We start from the raw sequence: 21597 nt of genomic DNA on the forward strand, positions 1-21597 counted from the left end.
GGCAGAGGATGGGAAGGCATGGGAATAATTCCCATTCTGGCTTCTCAGTTGGTCGCTTACTAGCTTTTCCTCTTCCTTCAGTTTTATGTATTGGACGGACTGGGGAGAGAACGCCAAGCTGGAACAAGCTGGCATGGACGGCTCCAGGCGCACGGTGCTTATCAACAACAACCTGGGATGGCCGAATGGACTGGCTGTGGATCGAGCTGGATCACAACTGCTCTGGGCTGATGCACATACTGAGGTTGGAACTGCTGCAAGGCGTGCAGAATGTTTTCTTGGGGTGGAGTTAATAACTTTATATCTGAAGGAAGGGATGGCATGAGAGGGATTTAAGAGGCCTTGCGGACTAAGGAATTCATAAGTCCAGGTTCATCACTCAGCAGTAGCAGTGGCACACGCATTAAGCCATAGTTAATGTCTGACATTCAGCTGTGGTGGAGCACAAATGAGCTGCTAAGCCATTCACTGTCGTGCATCCTGCTCAGAAATTCCCTGCTCTGGTCCTTCATTGGTCCTCCTACCTGTGCTATGCCAAGAGCAACAAACCATGACCCCTTGGCCTGTGTCAATCTGAACCCGGGATCATGGCTTGTTTGCCCCAAAGTGAAGAATAAAGCTAGGCTACCACTTGTGTCAAGTCAAGTCAAGTAATCTTTATTGGCATCACATAAGAACATTCAGAATACATTCAGAATAGATAGGCCAGTGCGATCTCGTCGCCACCCCAACGGCACAGTCACCCACCAAAGGGCAAAAGAGGCGAGCAATACGCCTCATCTCTGTCGGTTTCCAGCAAGGGCAGGATCCTGTAGCATACTTTGGCGACAAAAAAATCAAATAGAGGAACTTAGCTATTGTCTTGGTGAGCTCCTGGTCTCTCCCCTGTAATAAGAAGCGCATAACCTCCGTCTCTGGTTTCCATGTTGGAATACATAGATGGTCTAGAAATTGTTGGCAGAGATCATCATACATTTTACATTTAAGGGCCATGTAAGCTAGAGTTTGTACCACTTGTGGTTTGCTTGGAGACCCTGTGTCTGGGTTCAGAAAGCACAATGCACCAAAACTCGTGGCTTCCTTCTCCTGGTGCAGCCGGGAGCAGGAGCAAAGCAATGACGACTTCTGAGCATTGTGAGCAGTTTAACTGTGTTTTATTGTAACATGCAAATGAGGCCAGTTATTGCAACATCTCTTGGTGACTTCCATGCCAGAAATCCCCATCACGATTCAAGTGCCAAAGGCAAGGCTTTCATGTTGCCTGGCCTTAACCTCAAACACTGCATTTTGTTGGGTATTGCTCACGTGTTGTCACTTGATGAACTGCGGCTACAGTTGCCCAGTGAAGAGATAACCAAGTATGCTTGTGAGATTTTTTCTAACATGGTAGCTTGGAATCATAGCTATCTGAGGCCTTTGTTTTCAGCTTTCTGGGGATTTTCTCTGTCTCTCAAAAAGGGAATAAACATTCCATCTCTGTCCTTCAGCGCATTGAGGCTGCAGACCTGAATGGTGCAAACCGCCGCACCTTGCTTTCTCCAGTACAGCACCCTTACGGCCTCACTCTGCTGGATTCCTACATCTACTGGACAGATTGGCAAACACGTAGCATCCACAGGGCTGACAAGAACACTGGTGCTAACGTCATCTTAGTCAGGGCAAACCTGCCTGGCTTAATGGACATCCAGGCTGTTGACAGGAAGCACCCTCTGGGTAAGTTTCCCCCCCCCCCCCCAGATTTCCCATCAAGCCAAACATTGTTTGGAGAGTCCTCTTAGAAGCTGGCACCAAGGGGGTTCTTTACTTCTCCTCTGCACCCCAACCACTCCCAGATACTGTTTACTGCAATTCTTTAATTCTTTGCATTTCTTCCTCAAGGATTTCTTCACATCAGAATTCTTACTTGGCCTTTGTGCCTTTTCTGCAGATCTTGCTCCGTTCTCTAATCTAGCCTTGCCAGGCTATGTGAGTCAGTTGTTGTTGGACTACAATGCCCATCAACCCTGACTATTGACCATGCTGGCTGGAGCTGATGGGAGTTTAGGTCCAGCAGCCTCTGGAGAGCACTGAGTTGGGAAGCCTTGCTTAATCCTAGCTACTCAAACCTTTTTTTTTTTTTTTTTAACCAAACTACATTCAAACCACTCAAGCACTTTGAAGCCTTCCATTTTATTTGAATCACCTGTCTTGTCATCCTCACACTTACAATCTTCTCAAGTGCCTGTTCTGTACGTTTATTTAGTTGCCAGGCGTTCATCTTGCTATTTCCCCTGTAGGGCTAGGGTTTCCCCACAGTTTGAAACAGCATTATTGGTGCCATTGTGCTGGCAAAGGATAATGCAAAATCCTTTTGTTGCCCTCTTGTTGCCTATCTTGTTGATCATTTTGGGGGTGCAGTCAGGAGGTGTTTTTTCTTCAGAGACACTGGCAGGCTATGCTTTCTGAAGTTCCATCTATCTGTGGTCCCTCTAACTTTTTCTACGACCCTTTACAAAAATACCTGAGGTACACTGGGTAGTAGTAGCCTTAGTCAGGGCCTACAAATGTTTGTGTCTACTTTTGCTTGAGAATCTCCTGTTTACAAGGACTGTGTAGGAGAGTACTGAATTAATATGGACCACAGGAAAGTCCAGTCTGAGAAACTTCCTTTGTTTTCCCATAGGTGCTAACAAGTGTGGAGTAAGGAATGGTGGGTGCTCCCATCTCTGCCTGCCAAATCCTGAAGGCTTCTCTTGTGCCTGCCCTACTGGTATCCAGTTGAAGAGTGATGAGAGGACCTGCGATCCTTCTCCTGAAACCTACCTCCTCTTCTCTAGTCGAGGCTCTATCCGCCGCATCTCACTGGACACTAGCGATCACACTGACGTTCACGTTCCTGTCCCAGAGCTGAACAATGTTATCTCTCTGGACTATGACAGCGTAGATGGCAAAATTTACTACACAGATGTCTTCTTAGATGTCATCAGGTAGGAACCCATTAGCTTCCTTTTGGTGCATTAATTCATTAATTACATGAGACCTAGCTGGTCTTTGTGTTGCGAGATCTGCCTTACAATGTGGTATTTTAATAGGAAGAAATTCTTATTTTCATTGGTATCTACTGTTTTCCAGGCGAGCAGACCTTAATGGCAGCAATATGGAAACAGTTATTGGTCAAGGACTGAAGACTACAGATGGTCTAGCTGTGGACTGGGTGGCTAGAAACCTCTACTGGACTGACACGGGCCGCAACACCATTGAAGTTGCAAGACTAGATGGCAGCTGCAGGAAGGTGCTAATTAATAACAATCTGGATGAACCCCGAGCAATTGCTGTCTTTCCCAGGAAGGGGTAAGTTGGGGGACAACTAGAGGCAGAATGGGTGGAGGGAGGAGAGTAGTGCTTCAAAGGTTAAGGTCCTCCTTGGGCCTATAGGAGCATCTGGTCTGTTGACTAAGTAGACTCCTTTACCAGCAAATCTTTATGAGCAAACACACTATCCAGCTAGCTGTTCAGCTGTAGCACTTCATCAAGTGGTTGCAGATTAGATTGTTGGAGCCCCTCCTGCCTGTGGTTCTGTTCTTGCCTAGAGGTGAGCGTTGCTGGACCAAGAAGAGTTAGGACTACAATCTGACACTTAGAACCAGATGACCTGTTGGTCTTGTTGAAGAGTTGCAGCTGGCCAGATGGCTGGAGGAAGATGTTTTTCAAAAGGCAGTCACCAGCCCTCTCCACCAGCAGATCTACTCCCTAGTGAGGAGCCTAGTAAGGAGAGACATTGCAAATAATAGCGGCAAAAAGTTTCAGAGGAAACAGCTTCTCCCTTCATCTCCAAAAAAGAACTACTTGGTGCAGAAGCAGCCTGTGGGGTGTGTGTGTGTGTCATCCTGTGTTTGGTTTTTCCCCAGATACCTCTTCTGGACAGACTGGGGACAAGTCGCTAAAATTGAGCGCGCAAACTTGGATGGTTCTGAGCGCAAGATATTGATCAACACTGACTTGGGCTGGCCCAATGGGTTGACCTTGGATTATGATACTAGGAGGTCAGTATAACATAGTCCCTTTCCACGTGCAAAAGTCCTTTCTCTGCTTTTAAGGCAGCCTGGAGCTTCTGCATCACATCAGTAAAGAAGTGCAAGAAGGATGGGGAATCGTTTTCTTTGGGGTGGGAGGTTATGGTGGAGGTTGGTTTCACTTCCCATACTTTCTGTTCTTCTAGGATTTATTGGGTAGATGCTCATCTAGACCGCATAGAGAGTGCTGATCTCAACGGGAAGCTGCGTCAGGTCCTGGTCAGCCAAGTGTCGCATCCCTTTGCCTTGACACAGGTACAAAGGACCTTGGTGGGAACTCTGCAATGTCACTAGATATATAAGCTCCCAAAGAATAGTATATATTTTCTTAATTTCTGGGTGTTGGGAGAAGTTGGTGTTCTCATTCTTCCTCCTGCCATACACTGGAGAAATGGTTTTGCTTGAATAAACTTTTGTTACCTTCCTACATGGTTGTTGTATCTTCCTAACCCTTTATCTCTTCGTTTCTGAGCAGCAAGAGAGGTGGCTCTATTGGACAGACTGGCAAACTAAATCTATCCAGCGAGTGGACAAATATTCTGGTCGGAATAAGGAGACTGTGTTAGCCAATGTTGAAGGACTTATGGATATCATTGTAGTCTCTCCTCAAAGGCAGACAGGTATATGCAACAATCTGGGTTTCCTCACTTTATATATAATGAGAGTCAAACAGGGTGCATCTTCCAGAATATATTCTAAATGTTTCCTGCAAAAATTGCAACACAGAGAATCACTTGTTCAGTCTCCCCCTGCCCCCTGCCCCACTTGACCACATCTTCAGATGTGCCTTCATGACTCTAGGGTGTCATGGGAGGAAGTGGTGGTGAGAATATAACAACTCCGGCTAGTAAGGCTGCTACATGGATAATACGGCATCATGGACTTAGGACTGCTGTTGTGGAGTTACGCAATTTCCCTTCAAACTTAGAGTTTGGGTGAAGATTTGTCATACTAAAAACAGGAATAAGGCGGTTGGTTTTTTTTTTAGTCTGGGATATTAGCTACCCTCCTCCCATACTGTTTAAATAAAACATAGACTGGTATGCAAAACCTGCGTCATGCTAGATGGATATTGTACTCCAACCTGAGAAATCTGTGCCTCCATTGCTGCTTGTGGGCTGAGGCCATCCACCATGTCTCTGAACACCTGTCAGGTTCTTTTAAGACATCTAGTAGAATGAAGACCATTGGTATTTAAAATAGGCATGGGGCAGAAACTTAGAAATCACTCTGGCAAAGCATCAGATTCTTTAAAACGTTGCTATTATCTACATATTAAAAAGCCAATTCCAAAAGAAACCAAACTCCCTGTAGGGCCTGGTTAGTTTAGTTCTCAATGGCTCCCATTCGCTTCTAGGGGATATAGTAAATGGACTGCAGTCTAGGACACAGCTGAGAAGGAGCAGCCTGCTTTTCTGTCCAGGCAGTGAGATCAGTGAGATCAGTAGGGCAGATTAGCCCCTGCTCAGTGGTAATACGTACGCATTCCTTTGTTCATTCCCATATAAGTGAAGGTCTGATATTAACTTTCCTTACCCTGTGGGGGTAAGGAAAATGGCTGGACTCTGAAAGCAACCATGTAGTGGTGGTCAGAGTCCATTACCCCTGACACCTGAAATCCTGGCTTCTGCAGAAGAGACCCCTGTAGGGAGCTCATAGACACACACACACACCCCCTCTTTAACACTCTGCCCGTCAGTAATGACAAGTAATTCAGTTATATTTATTAAGAAATATTACAAGTCATCTTTCAGATGAATTCCTTCTTGTCTTTGAGAAAGCACAAACTTAATGGATTTTGTAATATAAAAGAAGAATGGGAAGGTATTGACTAAGGAGCGATATCAAGATAAGACAAGGAGGATACCTGCATTGTGGCCCATTTATTCTCCCTATTTGTATAGTCCCGTGATTACTTGCCAGGGTTGCTGCAACCCTGCGCCAACAAACAATCCAACAGTGACCCAACAAACAGGAATTTTGTGATCCTGTTCTTTCTTATGTTATTTTTGTATATTTTTTAGAGGTTTTTAAATATTAAGTGGTTTAGAAGGGCTTTTCAATAAATAAAATAAGCTTGTGCATGATAGGCTTTGGTAAGAACCATCAGCCACTGTATCTTGCTGATAAGAATGAGAAGCCCCCACAGTTGAGGACAGAAAACGATGTTCTTCTGGTGGTCATGTCAAATACACTGTTTGCATCTTTTAGGCACCAACGCTTGTGGAGTCAGTAATGGAGGCTGCACCCACCTCTGTTTTGCCAGAGCTTCTGACTTTGTTTGTGCTTGCCCAGATGAACCAGATGGACGGCCTTGCTCAAATGGTAAGTTGCTAGAGCTGCAGACCTTCAGACAGGAATCATGATGTTTTTGCTCCTGCTACATGAGGACTTTTTCTGTGGAGTTTTTTCTGTGAAACCTAAATAAGCCACCTTCAGATAATAGAACAGCCTGTGCGGCAGAATGCAGTCTTGTCAAAGCATTCAGATCAGTGCAAGAAATCATTATCCTGTCTCCTCTGGACTTGGGCTCCTTATGAATTTGAAAACTTCTCTTTGAAATTCTCTTCCCTTCTCCAGATGTCCCAGATGCATATTTTAGCATTCTGGATGCGTCTCTGAAGAATACGGTTCAAAGCAGTTCGTTGTATTTCATTGGCATTTTGTGTGCAGTAACTTTAAAAATGTATGTGCATATAACATCGGGGATGGTTGGAGATTGGCAAAATAAGAGCACGCCAATATTTTCTGCTGCTCCCATACCGGCTGTAGCAGCCCAGTTAACCACCTGTAGCTACACTGCAGTTTTTGTTTTCTTAGGAGCAGGTCACTGTTAAAACCACAGTCAGAACCTTAACTGCCTGCTGCTGCGTCTGGGGGAACAGATTGCAATTTCTGCATTTCTGCAAGCTGCGTTTGGCTTAATTATCTCCCCTTCCTAAGCTTCTGTTTCCCTTTCTCTTTGCGTTCTGTGTAGTTCCTGGCATGGGGCCTTCGATTCCCGAGACCACTCGTGCAAGCAAAAAGAGCCAGACTCCCGCTGGTAGATCTGGCTCTTCGACAACCAAACCCCATATATCCTTGGAAACAACAGAAGCAAAGTGAGTGGCTTTGTGGCTTTAAAAGATGATTGTGACAAAAGGTGGTGCCGAGTTCCTCACTGACTCTCCTGCCCCAGCAAGGAGGAAAGAGACTATGCAGGAGTTTTTGCACTTCTTAATAAGATGGTGATATGGGGGGTGGGCAGAGCTGTTCCATTCATGTGTACTGTTCAGCTACTGTATTCTTTCCCCCTCCTGCATGCCATATTAAATGTGATTCCAAAAAACATTAAGTTATGTTGCAGAGGTTTGGACTAGATGACCCTTGGTGGTCCCTTCCAACTCTTAATTCTATGACCTTTCACTGCTTTTCTTTTCTCCCTGTGTAGCTGCTCTGACAAAAAGGTTGGCCAAGGCTTGTGCAGCCGAGCAAGCGAAGCTGTGCCAGCAACCACTGGTGAGTTTTTACATTATCCCGGGCTGCATCAGATCTTTCTATGTCCCATGTTGGAGGCCCAGACACAAGACCGATAAACAACGATAGTGTTACCAAGCCCTCAGTGTGGGTTAAATGCATGCGGGTTTATTTTGACTCATAGCAAAGTAGTCATGTGTTTGCCCAGCTACACACCCACTGTAGCCTTCTGAAATGATGGAACGACTCCATCAAATTTTGACTTCTAGTAAGGAGATGTTGGTGTACAGGGGAGGGACGGAGGGAATCAAACTACTTTTATTGCGAGTCGCAATACTGCATGGTATAATTTGGTGTTTGCTTATCAGCCCTCCCAAAAAAATGCTAATTAGTTACTTCCTGATAAAAGGTATTGGAACAGTTTTTAGGGAAGCATAATGAAATTAAAATTATAGAAGAAAAAGAGTTATTGGGAATCGGTGAAGATTGTTTAGCTAAAGCAGATCGGAATTATAAGCAACTCAAATGAATTTTAGGTTGCTTATTTTGTTACCCAAAGGTGTATACAACATTTACACTAGTACAAAATCATTTTGTTCTTTTGGCTGACAAAACACATGCATCAAGAGTTAAAGGGATGGGCTAAAGGAAAACACTCTTGGAATAGAAGAATTGCCACAATAAAAATTAAAAGGCTGCCAATATTTTTGTTGCTTTTTCTGACTTTCTTGTAATTCTGTACAAAAACTAGGGCCCTGTCAGCACTGTCAACAGGCACACATATTTACACACAGGAGCATGGAATGTCATCCTCAATCTAACCTGTTGCCCTCTTTCAGGAGGACTGCACGTCAGTTACATAATCGGAGGCCTTCTCAGTATATTGATCATCCTGCTGCTTATTGGTGCTGTGATTATATACAGGTAATTTCCTTGCCCTAGTCTCTCTGTGCTTCTGAATTCATCTTTTGGTTGGGATACTTCTGACAAAGCCCAGGTCTTCCTTGCTGTAGTTAAAAATGCCTCACTGGAACCAATGCCAGAGGAAATAGGCATGTTGGTCTGCAACAGGTGTGGTGGTGGCATTCCTGGAGACGTAACTGGAGTAAAAAGCAAAGTTGTAACCATAAACAAGGGAGGCTGAGATGCTAATGCTCCTAACTTACAGTTCTTGCATAATGTTGTGAGCAGCTCCTCCTCCTCTCCCATTTGCCTCTGGAAAAATGACAGCATTGGTTTCAGGGAGCAGTGAAGAGTAGTTTGCAACAAATACTCGATTCAATTTTTGCCCCATAGAAAGTTTTTGTTCCCAGGAAATTGTTCAAAGGAATCCTGTAGAAATTTGCACATGCCTTGGTTTGGTTCTTACATATTGACTCTTTGAACTCTGAACATTTTGCATGAATGTGATCTCTCTTGCTTATCAGTGGAATTGCCCCTGATTTTCCCACTGGCATACAAGTAAATAGAATTTTGCTGCCTCCCATGAGTGCAGTCGTGATTTGCTATCTGAGATGTTTGCTATCTGATACAAAAGACTTATTTATGGTTTGAGAAAGGAGAAAATACATGACCATAGTTATTTTTCTGATAGAGTAGTAGTGCAGAGTAGGGCTTTAGCTGTTGAGGCTCTTTGTTGACAGTTGTATTCCTGCAGGCACAAGAAGTCCAAGTTCACAGATCCTACCCTGGGCAACCTTACCTACAGTAACCCCTCTTACCGTACATCTACCCAAGAGGTAAAGATTGAAACAGTTCCCAAGCCAGCCATGTATAACCAGCTATGCTATAAGGAGGTAAGAGATGCCTTTAGAATGAGTCATCTGTGTCAAGCCACTGTGGTTTTAAACATCAAATTGCAATAAGCCTAACTAATTTGTCTTATTCTCATCAGTCCTAGCTACCCTAAAGAACCCTGTCCTTCACTTCTCATATTATTATAAGGCCACTGACTGACTGAGAGCCAGTGTGGTGTAATCTGGGGAACCGGGTTCGCATCTCCGCTCCTCCACATGCAGCTGCTGGGTGACCTTGGTCCAGTCACACTTCTTTGAAGTCTCTCAGCCCCACTCACCTCACAGAGTGTTTGTTGTGGGGGAGGAAGGGAAAGGAGAATGTTAGCCGCTTTGAGACTCCTTAAAGGGAGTGAAAGGCGGGATATCAAATCCAAACTCTTCTTCTCTTCTTCATATAGGTTAACCAGCAATACTATTTATTTGATGCTTTTGTCTTGGGGGCACGTGTTGCCCAAAGGAAATGAAGAGTTCACTTATTCAGAGTTTTAATTCCTCTATTCAGCCAAAAAAAGGAGTCCAGAGTGGCTTGCAAATCATTGCAACAAGACAGTCCCTGCCTCCAGGCTTAAAAAGATATGGCACAAAGGAAAAATGGATTGAGAGAGAGGAGGAAAGGAGACAAATTCTTAGTCACAGTTTCTGTTAATGGCCATTGGGGGTGGAAAAGTTAATGGAGAGGAGGTGCCCGAAGTTGCTGTCCTCCCAGCTGTTGGAGTGGCCCTGCATCCCTTCCCTTCCATCCTCTGCTGCAACCTGATGGCAGGTGACAGTTGATGGAGGGAAGAGTCAGGCTTCTCAGCAGAGCTCGGGGTGCTGCTGCTGCACCTCTTCTCTTCCCCTTCTCTGGTTCAGGCCGAGATGGCACACTCCCAGTTCCCACCCCAGTACCTAGTGGGGCCCCTGTAGTTCAGTAGTCCTGAATGGCTATATGCAGCTAGACAGATGCTCCTGTGCACTGCATGGATTGCCAGTGGGAGGGAGAGCAGACTAATGGAAAATTGTTGCCTTTGGAAGGGCACATGATGGGCTGTGATGTCTAAAAGCACTTAGTCTCTCTGTCTTTCCTCCTCAGCATCTTTCTCACCCCCCTGATAGCCTTTCACCATTCCTCTTTTGACCTGCCCACAGCCTCATATCAGGTATCACAGCTCTGCATTTGTGCAGCCTCTGCCTGCCTTATTCCTGTAGTGCTGATGAGTGGCCTAATGCTGTCTTCTATTACTTGCTTCTTGGCTGGCTTTCTCTCCCTCTCTTTGTTTGTGTGTGTGTGTGTGTGTGTGTGTCTGTGTCTGTGTCTGTGTTTGTGTGCGTATGCACACGCACCCCTGAAATACTTGTGTGTTTGTGTGCTGGGAAAGAAAAGTGTTTTTGCCTTGGTTAAATAATTTGAAACTGCTTAAAACTTTACAAAATCTTTGTACCCCACCATCATACATGTGCAGGGTATGATCAGTAAAGAGGTTCTCCCCCCCCCCCAATTGATGAAGCACAGTTATTGCTAATTTTCGTTGCCTCCATGTTTCCTTGCCTCTAATTTTCCTCTCCTCCATGTCAAATTTGTGTGCACCTTGCTGCTTTTATGAGAGTGTTCTCTAAATCTTTGCTATTTTAACATAATTACTGGTTGGACTGATCTGTGCAATGCTTCTTAACTTCAATGTTTATACCCATCAGACACATTTTGCGTTGAATTAACCAGGGTCAGCTTCTGTGTCCCACTCAAATATAGACAACATTTTTCAACTGTTTCCACTACATTTCCTGTCCTTTGGAACAAAGCTCAGGATACAGGAGGGTGACTTTAAGAAGCATCTAGTGCACCCCCACGAGATGCTGTTGGACTCAGACTCCTATCATCCCTAGTCAACATGGTCAGCACCATGGTTGGCTACCCCTGGTGTAGTGGGAGACATGCTTCTAAGAGTCAGTGCCTGCATTCTCATAATCTAATCTGCCGTGGCTATTCTGGAGCTGAATCTTAAGACACTCTCCTAGTTTAACGCTTGATTTCACCAGTGCTCATTTTCACTACTCATGATTTTGGAGATATTACTTGTCCTCCCAGTTTATTCACTACCTGTATCATCTTTTCATGAGTTGATGGGATGCACAGTTTGTAATGGAATTGCCAGTAGCAGCTGGTCTGCTAGGAAACGCAGTGCGTGATGCATCTAGATAGTATTTCATGCACGCAGACATTTGAGTCTGGCAAACCTGTGAAAGCTAGCTCTCTTTTCTGGTGTTCCATCCCATGACCCTGGGATTTTTGCTTCCTTTCTTAAGATAGGTCAGGGACCTCCACAATGAAAGAAAACACCTGTGTGGTATGAAGATAGGTGTCAATAACATTTTTGTCTCCAGTGGATGGGTTTTGCTAGCTTTTGAGATCTACTTTAGCACCATATTTGGGAGGTCAGAAACTGTTTTTTCTTGCCTCTGTTCAGTTTGGCTAGTGACCTTCTTTCCTTCCCTCCCCTGCTGTGCCCAATATTACCATAGTGTGTGGTTACAGCTGGTTAGTTGGAGCACCTGGAGTCATTTTCTCTGTAAGTACTTCCTGCTTCGTGGCTCTGTGGGCTTGGTTGGTGGATGGTCCTGTCTAACAAGCAGAAAGTTGCAGTGGTCATCTCTTTGGTCCCTCCCAAGTGTACAATGTGACTTTGTCCACATAGCAGGAAACCGCCTCTTGTGGGTTTTCTGCGCTTCAGTGTTCTGGCACCTGCTTTTCGCTCTTCAACTCGCATGTCTCATGTTATTGTCTCTGTCCACAGGCCGGCCCTGATCACAGTTACAGCAAGGAAAAGATCAAGATTGTGGAAGGGATATACCTCTTGTCCAGCGATGAATCGGAGTGGGACAACCTGAAACAGATACGGAGCTCTCGGGGGTGTATCCTCCGTGACCACGTCTGCATGAAGACTGACACGGTCTCTATCCAAGCCAGCTCCGGCTCGCTGGATGACACCGAAACAGAGCAGCTGCTGCAGGAGGAGCAGTCAGAATGCAGCAGCATCAACGCGGCGGCAACCCCTGAGCGCCGCGGCTCCCTTCCAGACACAGGCTGGAAGCACCAACGCAAACCCTCAACAGAGAGTGATGTCTAAAGCACACAATGAGACGCTTGTCCCTCCTCTGTCACCTTTCGCACTGATGAGATAGGATCTTGCCCGCAATTCTAGGAGGAACTCAAAAGAGAATTGCCTCTGTGTCACACAGAGCCCAGAGACTTTCTTTCTGAGAGGAGCCTGAGCTTAAACTGCCTTTGTGGCAAGTGGGAGACAACCTAGAGACTCTTGGCTCACTGTTCATTGATGTTTATTTATATGTCCCCTTTTGCTAGAAGCTGTGGTGCTGAATTCAGCAGCAGCTTTCCCAGCTGTGTCCGAGGCAGCTTTCATTTGGTCTAGTGCACCAGCTAGCCATGGACTCCCAACGCCACCAGGGAGGGATGAGTGTTTCTGAAGTTCCCTGCTCCTGATACTACTACCTTTCTTCAGAGTCCGTTGGCACTAACTAGATTTTGCACTGCGCTCTTTCTGTCTTAAATGAAAGGGTTTGGGGCCAGGTAGAAGTGCCTGAAGTGAGAAAGGTGATGTAATAGCGGGTCACTTTTGCAGATACTTGTGTGGGGAGAGCAAACGACAGTTGTAACTTCACTGGAAGGGGCACTAAATTACCATGACCATCTTTTTTTAAGCTATGGGGAAACACCTGTGAAATCCAACCTAGGGTGTCAGGAGTTCAGAGGGTAAAGCATTTAGGTCTGTTGCTGGCAACAGAGGTTGCTCCTGCCACAGTTCGGTGTGGCAGAATGCCCACTCCCTTCCTAAAACATACTTCTGGTTTTTTCAGATTGAACTTAACACATCTGTTCCCTGGAGGGACGACTCGCTGTTTTTATTGCACTTCCCATTAGCTTTGACTTCCGCGGAAAGCGCCGGGTGCAATGGTATTTTATCATAACCTTCCTTAGTTAGTCAAGTCACAGGCCCATCCTGTGGAAATGTGTGCTACTGAAAACAACGTTAGCCTGTGGAACACAAGTGGGCAATATGTTTTGTTTGTTTGTCTGTTTTGGAAATGGAATATAAATTGGTCAGTGGGTGTATCTGAAACATCAGGTGTAAGTTCCAGCTCCAACATGCTGCTGGACAAACCCAGTAGGGGACATTTTCTAAGCCTTTTCTTGCCAGCGTTTCTCTTTGGAAATTCTGGGCGGATGGGTCTGCTCGCACCTTCTTCTAGGATCTGCTGTGTGGGTTGAGTAGTGTGGTGTCAAAAAGTGGGTGTGTGCAATTTGAGAGATGATGAATGTGTGTGGCTAGGCAAAGGCAGGCAGGCGGGGAGTCAGGCAGGGCACCAGAACTGTTTGACTGTGTAAAGTTCATTTCCTCCTCAGTGCAACTAGGTTAAGATTTCCATGCTATGAAGGGAGAACCAAGGCTAAGAAACGGCCTTTTCAAAATGTTTTGCAGGTGGTGGTTTGTGCAACCAAACACTTCCTCCACCTGCTCCAGACATGATTTGGCAAGATTGCACTTACATTGAGGGAAGTCCTATTCAGAGCTGATAACCACATTATTTATTCTCTGGGAATATGCACCACTATCCTCTCACCTTGCTCCTGCAAGTGCCTCTCTTGTGATTAGCACATGATGTATAGACTGTGCTTGTGTGAGTGTGACACTATTGACAAGCAGCACAGGTTCCCTGTGGCTAAACAGTTACGTGATCTGATTCCTTCCTCTCATCTAGTCCAAGCAGGGAGGAGGGCGCAAGCATTAAAAAAACCAGCGATCCAACTCTAGCAACCTGCCCCCTTGCAGCTTTCCCTCTATAACAGGTCTATATTTCCATCAACAAGGCAACCCTCCCCCTTATGTGTCTTGTTGAGTTAAATATTTTATTGCACACCTAAAACCGTGATACATGAATATGACAATTGTGCATTTTTAATCACATTCATTGAAGGAGTCCATGCACAAGAAAGCTAGGATGGGTGATGCGTTTGTACAGTGGCAGTTGTGTTGGTTGCTGCATAGTGTGTGAAGCAGTTATAAGTAGTGCATCTTTGTCACAGACACCTTTTCTTTCTAGATGGTCCACAGCAGACATGTCGTGCTTCTGCCTGTTCCCTCTACCATCTCCATCCCTGCTCACCCTTGCTATTTCCATCATGTTTCTTTACATTTGCTGGTGATCCTCTGTTGCCTTCGCCCACACATATTGGGCATGTTTGCACACACTCAGTATTGTAAAAATAAAACAGTAGAATTTTGGGTTGCAGCAGGAACGGTGCAAGCCAGTCTTGGTGCAAGATTGGCATTCCTGACAATTAACCCCAACCTTTCCCAGGGAAAACCGGGAAAACCTCTTGCTTTCTCATCTTGAGGAAGGTATAAATTAAAATTACTTTGACAGCAGAGTTTTGTATTTCAAGGAAACATGCATAAAGCTCTACTTCTGCAGCATCACACAGCAAAATCAACCTGTGCTTAAAAGTTTCAGTACTGTGAGCAAGTCTTTCTAGGACATGTTTATATTCTTCCATCAAAGACTCTCTCGTTCTGACTGTCCAACCTCAGAACTGTTTTCCTATTTTACCTGCTATTACTCTCTCTTCATTTATTTGCATGTCATTTATTGTGCTTTGCTCTCCTAGCTGTCCTTGTGAACTAAGAGTTGCATTCATTGCTGTCTCTGCATCAGCAGAAAAGACTTTTCTCTGTGCAATAAGACTTCACTTTCCTCTCTTCGCCCTTGCATCCACTCAAAATCTGCTCCAGAGTTTGGGGGGATGTGGAGACTGTGGGAGACGAGAGAAGAATGTAAAGTTCTGTTATGCGAGCAGAAGTCCATTTGTGCAGTGTTGGATTCCACCCTAAGTCTCTCATACTTTCAAAGAAATCCATGTATTGAACCACACCACCTCTTGTGCCTGCATTCATAAGTCCATAAGTGACTTTTTACCATATTCTCTGCATTCTCTTCATTCAGCCATTATTTTCCATTGGCATCTGATTCTGACCCATCCAAAAAGATAGAACTTGAGGATTGGAAATGTAAAAACAGCAGCTTAAAGTCCAAATTAAACCAATTAGCTGTATTTATGTTATTAAAATCGCCATCCACACTAGGCTCACTTTATTTTGGGGGAGTCTGGTGAGGGGAGACAAAACAAACAAACCCTGTAAAAGACAATGTGGAGAGCACTTGCAGGAAGGCAAACAGTAACACACCCTGCCTAGCCCACTGATGTTCTCTTGAAAAGGCAGTAGCATGACAAGGGACTTTGGCTTGAGGAGATGTCTTGTTTACATCAATTATATCAATTTCATGGGCCGTGAAATGGTAATATGAACAAGGGCAAAGTCAAGCATAGCCCTTTTGAAAAAGACAGCACTGGAGATCACATTGTGCTAGTTGTATCCTGATGCCTTTTGTAGGAGACTGGACCAGATCACTCTGGGATCCCTTGCTGTTGTGCATCCCTATGAAAAATTGGTTAGAACTGGGGCTTGGAGCAATGTTGTTATTAGGCTTTCCCCCTACTTCCAGGGGAATATATTAGATTTTAATTTAAATATATTTATTTGGGTTGGCTCCAATGAAGCTTCGTCAGGCTGAAGGGATCTGTGGGGATAGGGTAGCCCTTCTGCTGAAACCATGGACAAAATTAAGGCCATGTGCATTTGAAAAAAGAGTTCAGGAAAGATGAAGTCAGGCCCCTGGAACTTATGAGGGTCACGAGGCCAGGGTGAAGTGTTGAATATAGGCAGGTGCAATTAGAAGAAACAATATTAAAAATGGATGCTGGGAAATAATTGAAAAATACTTGTCCTCTTACAAGTTCAGTAAATCAACAGGAGAGTGCCACTGCCACTAATGTCTCCCCTTGTCTTTCTGCAACTTTTTATTGCACATTCCAGTCTACATAATGACCTCCTTTCTCAAACCCCTTCCCTTGACCCATCTGACCCCTAGCAGCCCTCATAATGGCTGCAGAAGATTGGAAGAATGGTACCTACAGCTTTACTCGTACTTATGAAGTAAACAGCGATGAGATGCGCAAGCAGCCTTTGGCCAATGCTGCTGGTTATATGGGACTCTTCACTGCCAATGCTGATGAAGCAAAGTCTCGTTGCACTTGGACTTTGCAGAATGTGGAAAGCCAGAAGTGGGGACAATCTCGTGAGCACTGATTAACTATGTAAAAAGAACATCCTGCCTCTGTCTGTCTTGAGCTGTTGGCAGCAATTTCCCTACCTTTCTGTGTAATGGTTTTAAATGTTACTCACTGGAGAGATTGGATTTCCCCTTTCCCCCCCAAGTTATTTAACTACTATGCTCAGTATTTTAGGTTTGATGATAATTTAATATAAATTTAGCTTTTCTTAATCGCTCTGCTGGACTTGTGAGTTGTGAATCATGAATGCTACCCAAACAGGCCACATGAAGGCTCATCTCATTTGAAGAAGCAACGGAGTTGGGACCAGAGCAAACAGATCCCATCACACCTCTCCTTTGAAGCAACAACTGGTTTAGGATTTGGGTGAAAGCAGGGGAATGGGAATTAACTGTTACGAATATTACATATGGCAGGTTATGGCACTGCCAAGGACTAACACCAGAAATGTCTGAAGCTCAAATTAGTAGGGCTGCTGCTTGCTTCCCTCTGGTATTAACTTGGCATTTCATAGAGCCTATTACGACCCCATGAAGCTTAGAGGGTTTTTGCATTTCTCATGCTGGCAATTTCAGTGTTTACAGATGAATCGCTTAGAATGTACACACTTCTGCTTCTTGTCCCTTACATTTCTGTGCTTCCCTTTTAGTTCAGTGTGTGTCCCTGTTTCTCAATATACTGATTGATCCCAGAATCATGAGTCATAAATCAAACCAAATTGAAAGTTTACAGTGCTTTACTACATTTCTAGATGAGCAGATTAAAATAATTCAAAACGTGAAATGATTCTTACAAATAAAATGAGAACTTACAGAATAATGACTAATTACCTTATTAGCTTCCTTAACAAATCTAAACACTAGTCTAATTTAAAAATAATTACTAACCAAAGTTTGTAGCTAGTTAGAAAATTAATTTCTGTTAACCTGGCCAAGATTGTTCCTAGTTACATACTCCACAGCTGGTATTGATGTAGAGAACTCATTTTTAGTCCAGAAGCAATTATTTGACCATTTTGGAGTCCATTCTATTAATGGACAAAACTATGACTTACAGCTTCAGACTTTAAACATCGAGTACCTAAGTGCCCCAGACTAATTTTCTGGATTTGAGGACACCTGCAGCTGCATCCATAACTTGATGGCTTTTCCCCATCTGCTGGTGGTCACCTTTGACCTTGGCAATGGTGCCTTTGGCATGAGTTTTCTGTCCTGCCTTGCACCCAGTTTCTCAAGTGTAGATGTAAAATAATGTTCCCCCAAAGTTCAATATATCAGTAAATCAGCCATGTACGGTACCTTCTGTGCAGTGTCAACCAAAGAGGCTTGGTGTTCAAATGGGAGCAGTTTCATCTTCTGAAGGCCAGCCTAAAAATCATATTTCCAGCACTTGACAGCTAGCCTACATTCATCCTTAGATCTATATATTTCCTCACAGCAAGGTAGCATAGATAATGGCAGCATATATATTTCAAAAATAGCAAAAATATGTGCCCCAAGCAGCATAGAATATGGTGATGCATCATGTAAGACCCTTGGGATAAACAGCAAACATGATATAACAAGACACATCACATACAGACACTGGCACAAAAAAACCCCCCTATAAGCATGGTTTATATGCAGCAGATCCCTTCATTGGCCCTGTAAGAAGTATATGATCAGTATTCACAAAGGGCAAGTTGCAGTGTAAAAATTCACAGTATCCTTTATAAAAATGTCCTCATTTTGCATTGATAGCCTTATGGTCAGATGTGGAAGACATTTTTATTAACATTATTTAGCCTGCATTTCCATCTATACACAAGAACCTCAAGACAAGCTTTTGTGTAGCTGCCAAAAACACTTGGTATCATTGGACTTTATTGGACTTTTCATTATTGTAGTTAATAAGTTTACTTACTGGGTATCAGATGAGACGAATGTATTTCTCATGCCTGAGTATTCTTAATTTATAACATACAGCCATCTTAAAACGTTATAATCACTAAAAAAAAAATTGGTTTACTCTTCTTAGCCTGCATATAAATCTTGAAATATCAACTCTGTACCCTTTGCAAGACTATTAGAACAGAAACAACAGTGGACTTCTCCCATGCTGCTTAGGGATCTTCATATCATTATCCAATGAGTTACAGATATTAGAAATAACTTTTCTTCTCCTAGAAGAGAAAGGGAAAGAATGCAAATATCCTCATACTTGCTTGGTTGGTCCCATTCCCTAGTAGAGTGGATAAGGATATTTCTTATACATACATATTGAAATAACTTTGGTTACTTCCATGTACATGAATATGGACTATATGAGCAAAGATTCTGAATTATGCTGCTAGGTCATATAAACATTCTATTTAATTACAAACCAATATCTTTTAGTTGTTATAAAAACCAGACAGAATCCATGTTTGTTTAGGAAATCCATTAATTTCAAAATAGGAAGCTTGATTAAATCTCTCCACCTTTTTCCTTAACCACTGGGAAAGTGCTACTCCAAACACAAAGTGGAACTATCAACATATAATTCTATGTAAGAACACTGGTGATTCACTTATGGTAAACCTTTTACATCGCTGGTTCGTGAATATGAAATGAGGAAACAGCAAAATGCTTCTTTCCAAACAGGAGGATTCAGCTGTGGGACTGGCAACTGTCCATTCCAGTTTGTCTAAAAGGGCTCATTGTTCTTGTATCTTGTTATATCATCCACATTCTGGCTGGAAAAAGCAGCTCTATTCATCCAGCTTTAGAAATTCTGCCATGGTTGACAAGGCTGTGCCTACCACCTACCAAGACGGTAATGGCAATTGCCAAACCACTTTACTTGGAGTAAACAGATTTGAATATTGGTACCAAGGAATCTTGAAGACTGTTCTGTTCTTTCATCTTCATATATCACCTTACTGTAAGGTGAAGTTGAAAGTTAATGTAGTCAAATGGTGTTGAGTCTGTAAAGCATTTTATAGAATTGGAAACACAACAATTCACATCTGTACCAGGACTGCCTTACACTCAAAAATGTTCAGTACTAAAGCAGGTGAGGCACCCGTAACTACCTGATACAATTTCACTACAAGGCCAGAAGTAGGAGTAAAGATTGCCTGATGAGGTACGTATTAATTTAGAAGTCCTATTGTGTTCAACAAAATAACTATAGGACTGCAGTTTTAATGTGACACAATTGTAACATCTACGCAACATACACAAATGGCATATACAATTAAGGAAACTACAATCGGGAACTGCTTCATTAACTTTGGTATATACCAGTCTGCTATGGATTAAAAAATGGAAAGCAGGATCCACAAAGGGATATAATACCTTTGTATCATTGCATACAATTATCTAATACCCTTCTAGAAGCTAAGAGAGACTCAGTACAGCCTAGATTCCTTCAAAGTAGTCCAAAAGAAACTGAATGCTAGAAGGCTCATAGACAGAAGTGTGTTTATTGTCTTGCCAATCAATCTCTGTTCTGGAAGTCATACTTGTTAACTTACCGGTAAATACAAATAGCCTGGAATATTTCCAGCAAGGTGCCTCAACCCACCAGTCATGCCATAATCAACAGCTGATTCTGGTAAAAATGCCAACTCTTCATATAAAAAGTTTTTGTATCACCCATTTGTATCACCCAATTAAATCTGAATGTAAACATTCATGGGATAGAGGATATCCTTTTCAGAAACTGTTTTCAGAGTTGCTAATCTTAATTGCCTACCCTAGACTGATGATGGGCAACTTAATTGATTACTACCTAGGGATTCAGAAAACACCTAAGTTTTCTTAATGGACCTAACTTGGTCATGCTGATTAATTTCTACGCTGAGTAAAACCTAGTGAAGACCTCCCCCTAAGGTTAAGAGGCAACGATAAATGTGTTAAAACAGAGTGGGTTCATGCCGATAGGTGGCTTACTGCTTAATGGCATCCACTGAGTTCTATGGGATAAAGTTCAAGGAGACAAAACTTGCATCTCAACAGTGGGATACACAGGGCATCCTTTATTTATCTCTGTCCCACAATGTCTCCTTTATTTTCTCTTATATAAGGGAATGGTGTCCATCATTAATCACTTGCTGGAATTCAGCATTTTATCACTTTATTATATAAAGAAGCAACAGGAACACACAAGTGGGTGGGAGAAGGAAGCAGGACCCCTCTTTTCTTGGGCCCTCCAGAAAAAGGCCAGGAGACAGGAGAGGAAGAGGCATGTTGCCTCCACTCCAGAGCCCTCAGAATAGCTTTTGGCTTAGAAGTGGTGGGAATTAGCAAGTTTTCCAACACTGATCAGACCATACAGAACGACACCTTCATTAGGGCAAAAAGAAGTGTGCAAGCTTTTGAGATCCTCAAGACCCTTCAGCAGGCTGGATGATCTGCAAAAAGAAATGGGGGATAGGAGTGAAACGGATAACACTGGGTACATACACACACCACTATGCATGCATGAGTAGGGCAGAGGATAAGTCACGTAGAGTTTATAAGTAAATGTGTATATGACTGCCGCCTTAGGTTAGGCTGCATTTGGTGCAAAAATGACTAGGTTGCACCAAAGACAACAGTGAGAATGAAACATACAAACCGAAAAACTGCTAGTTCTTACTATTCTCTGCAGCGGTAGCCTTTACTTCAACCTGAAAGCTTTTTGCACAAAGCAAAACTAGCCTAATTAGAACCCAATCCTATGCACATATTCTCTGAAGAAAGTGCTATTATGTTTAAGCAAGTTAGGATTGCTGTTTTAGTCTATGTAACATTTTCATGCTATTTTTAAAATATTATTTTATTTAACATAATTATTACAGAATATAAGCAAAATATTGCAAATACATACATACATATATTTCAGATAAACACACATATATAAAAAAGAACAAAAAAGGAAGAAAAGAAAAAAAAGAAAAAAAATAAGGAGAAAAAGAAGAAAAGTTGGAATTCTTCCAAATTTATTCTACAAATATCTCAATAATAAAATTTCATTGATTGACTTCCATCGCTTACACTGCACTTCCTATATACATTTTAAGCAAGATTGTATCTGTTATTCCGTATTTCCCCCATACAATCTCACACAAATATTCTAATCCATAAATTTTCTAAATCTTTCA

At 43.1% G+C, this 21597-nt stretch overlaps 1 protein-coding gene across 3 annotated transcripts in view; it reads left to right on the forward strand.

Moving 5' to 3' along the window:
- The window catches only part of LRP4 (LDL receptor related protein 4), a 100467-nt gene extending 83765 nt beyond the window's left edge, over positions 1-16702 (forward strand). For 2 of the 3 annotated variants that reach the window (XM_081855390.1, XM_081855391.1), the window contains exons 26-38: positions 82-244; positions 1488-1713; positions 2663-2966; positions 3112-3330; positions 3888-4022; positions 4199-4307; positions 4528-4672; positions 6264-6377; positions 7030-7153; positions 7483-7550; positions 8348-8432; positions 9166-9304; positions 12076-16702. In XM_081855390.1, coding sequence (XP_081711516.1) covers positions 82-244; positions 1488-1713; positions 2663-2966; positions 3112-3330; positions 3888-4022; positions 4199-4307; positions 4528-4672; positions 6264-6377; positions 7030-7153; positions 7483-7550; positions 8348-8432; positions 9166-9304; positions 12076-12408 — 2164 coding nt within the window. In that variant the 3' untranslated portion in view covers positions 12409-16702. Of the gene's footprint in view, positions 1-81; positions 245-1487; positions 1714-2662; positions 2967-3111; positions 3331-3887; positions 4023-4198; positions 4308-4527; positions 4673-6263; positions 6378-7029; positions 7154-7482; positions 7551-8347; positions 8433-9165; positions 9305-10376; positions 10444-12075 lie in introns of all 3 variants that reach the window. The other variant, XM_081855392.1, reaches the window with a different exon arrangement.
- The last annotated feature ends 4895 nt before the right edge of the window (positions 16703-21597 follow it).

This window comes from Podarcis erhardii (genome assembly GCF_964252035.2).
Source record: "Podarcis erhardii genome assembly, chromosome: 1".
Taxonomy (NCBI): domain Eukaryota; kingdom Metazoa; phylum Chordata; class Lepidosauria; order Squamata; family Lacertidae; genus Podarcis; species Podarcis erhardii.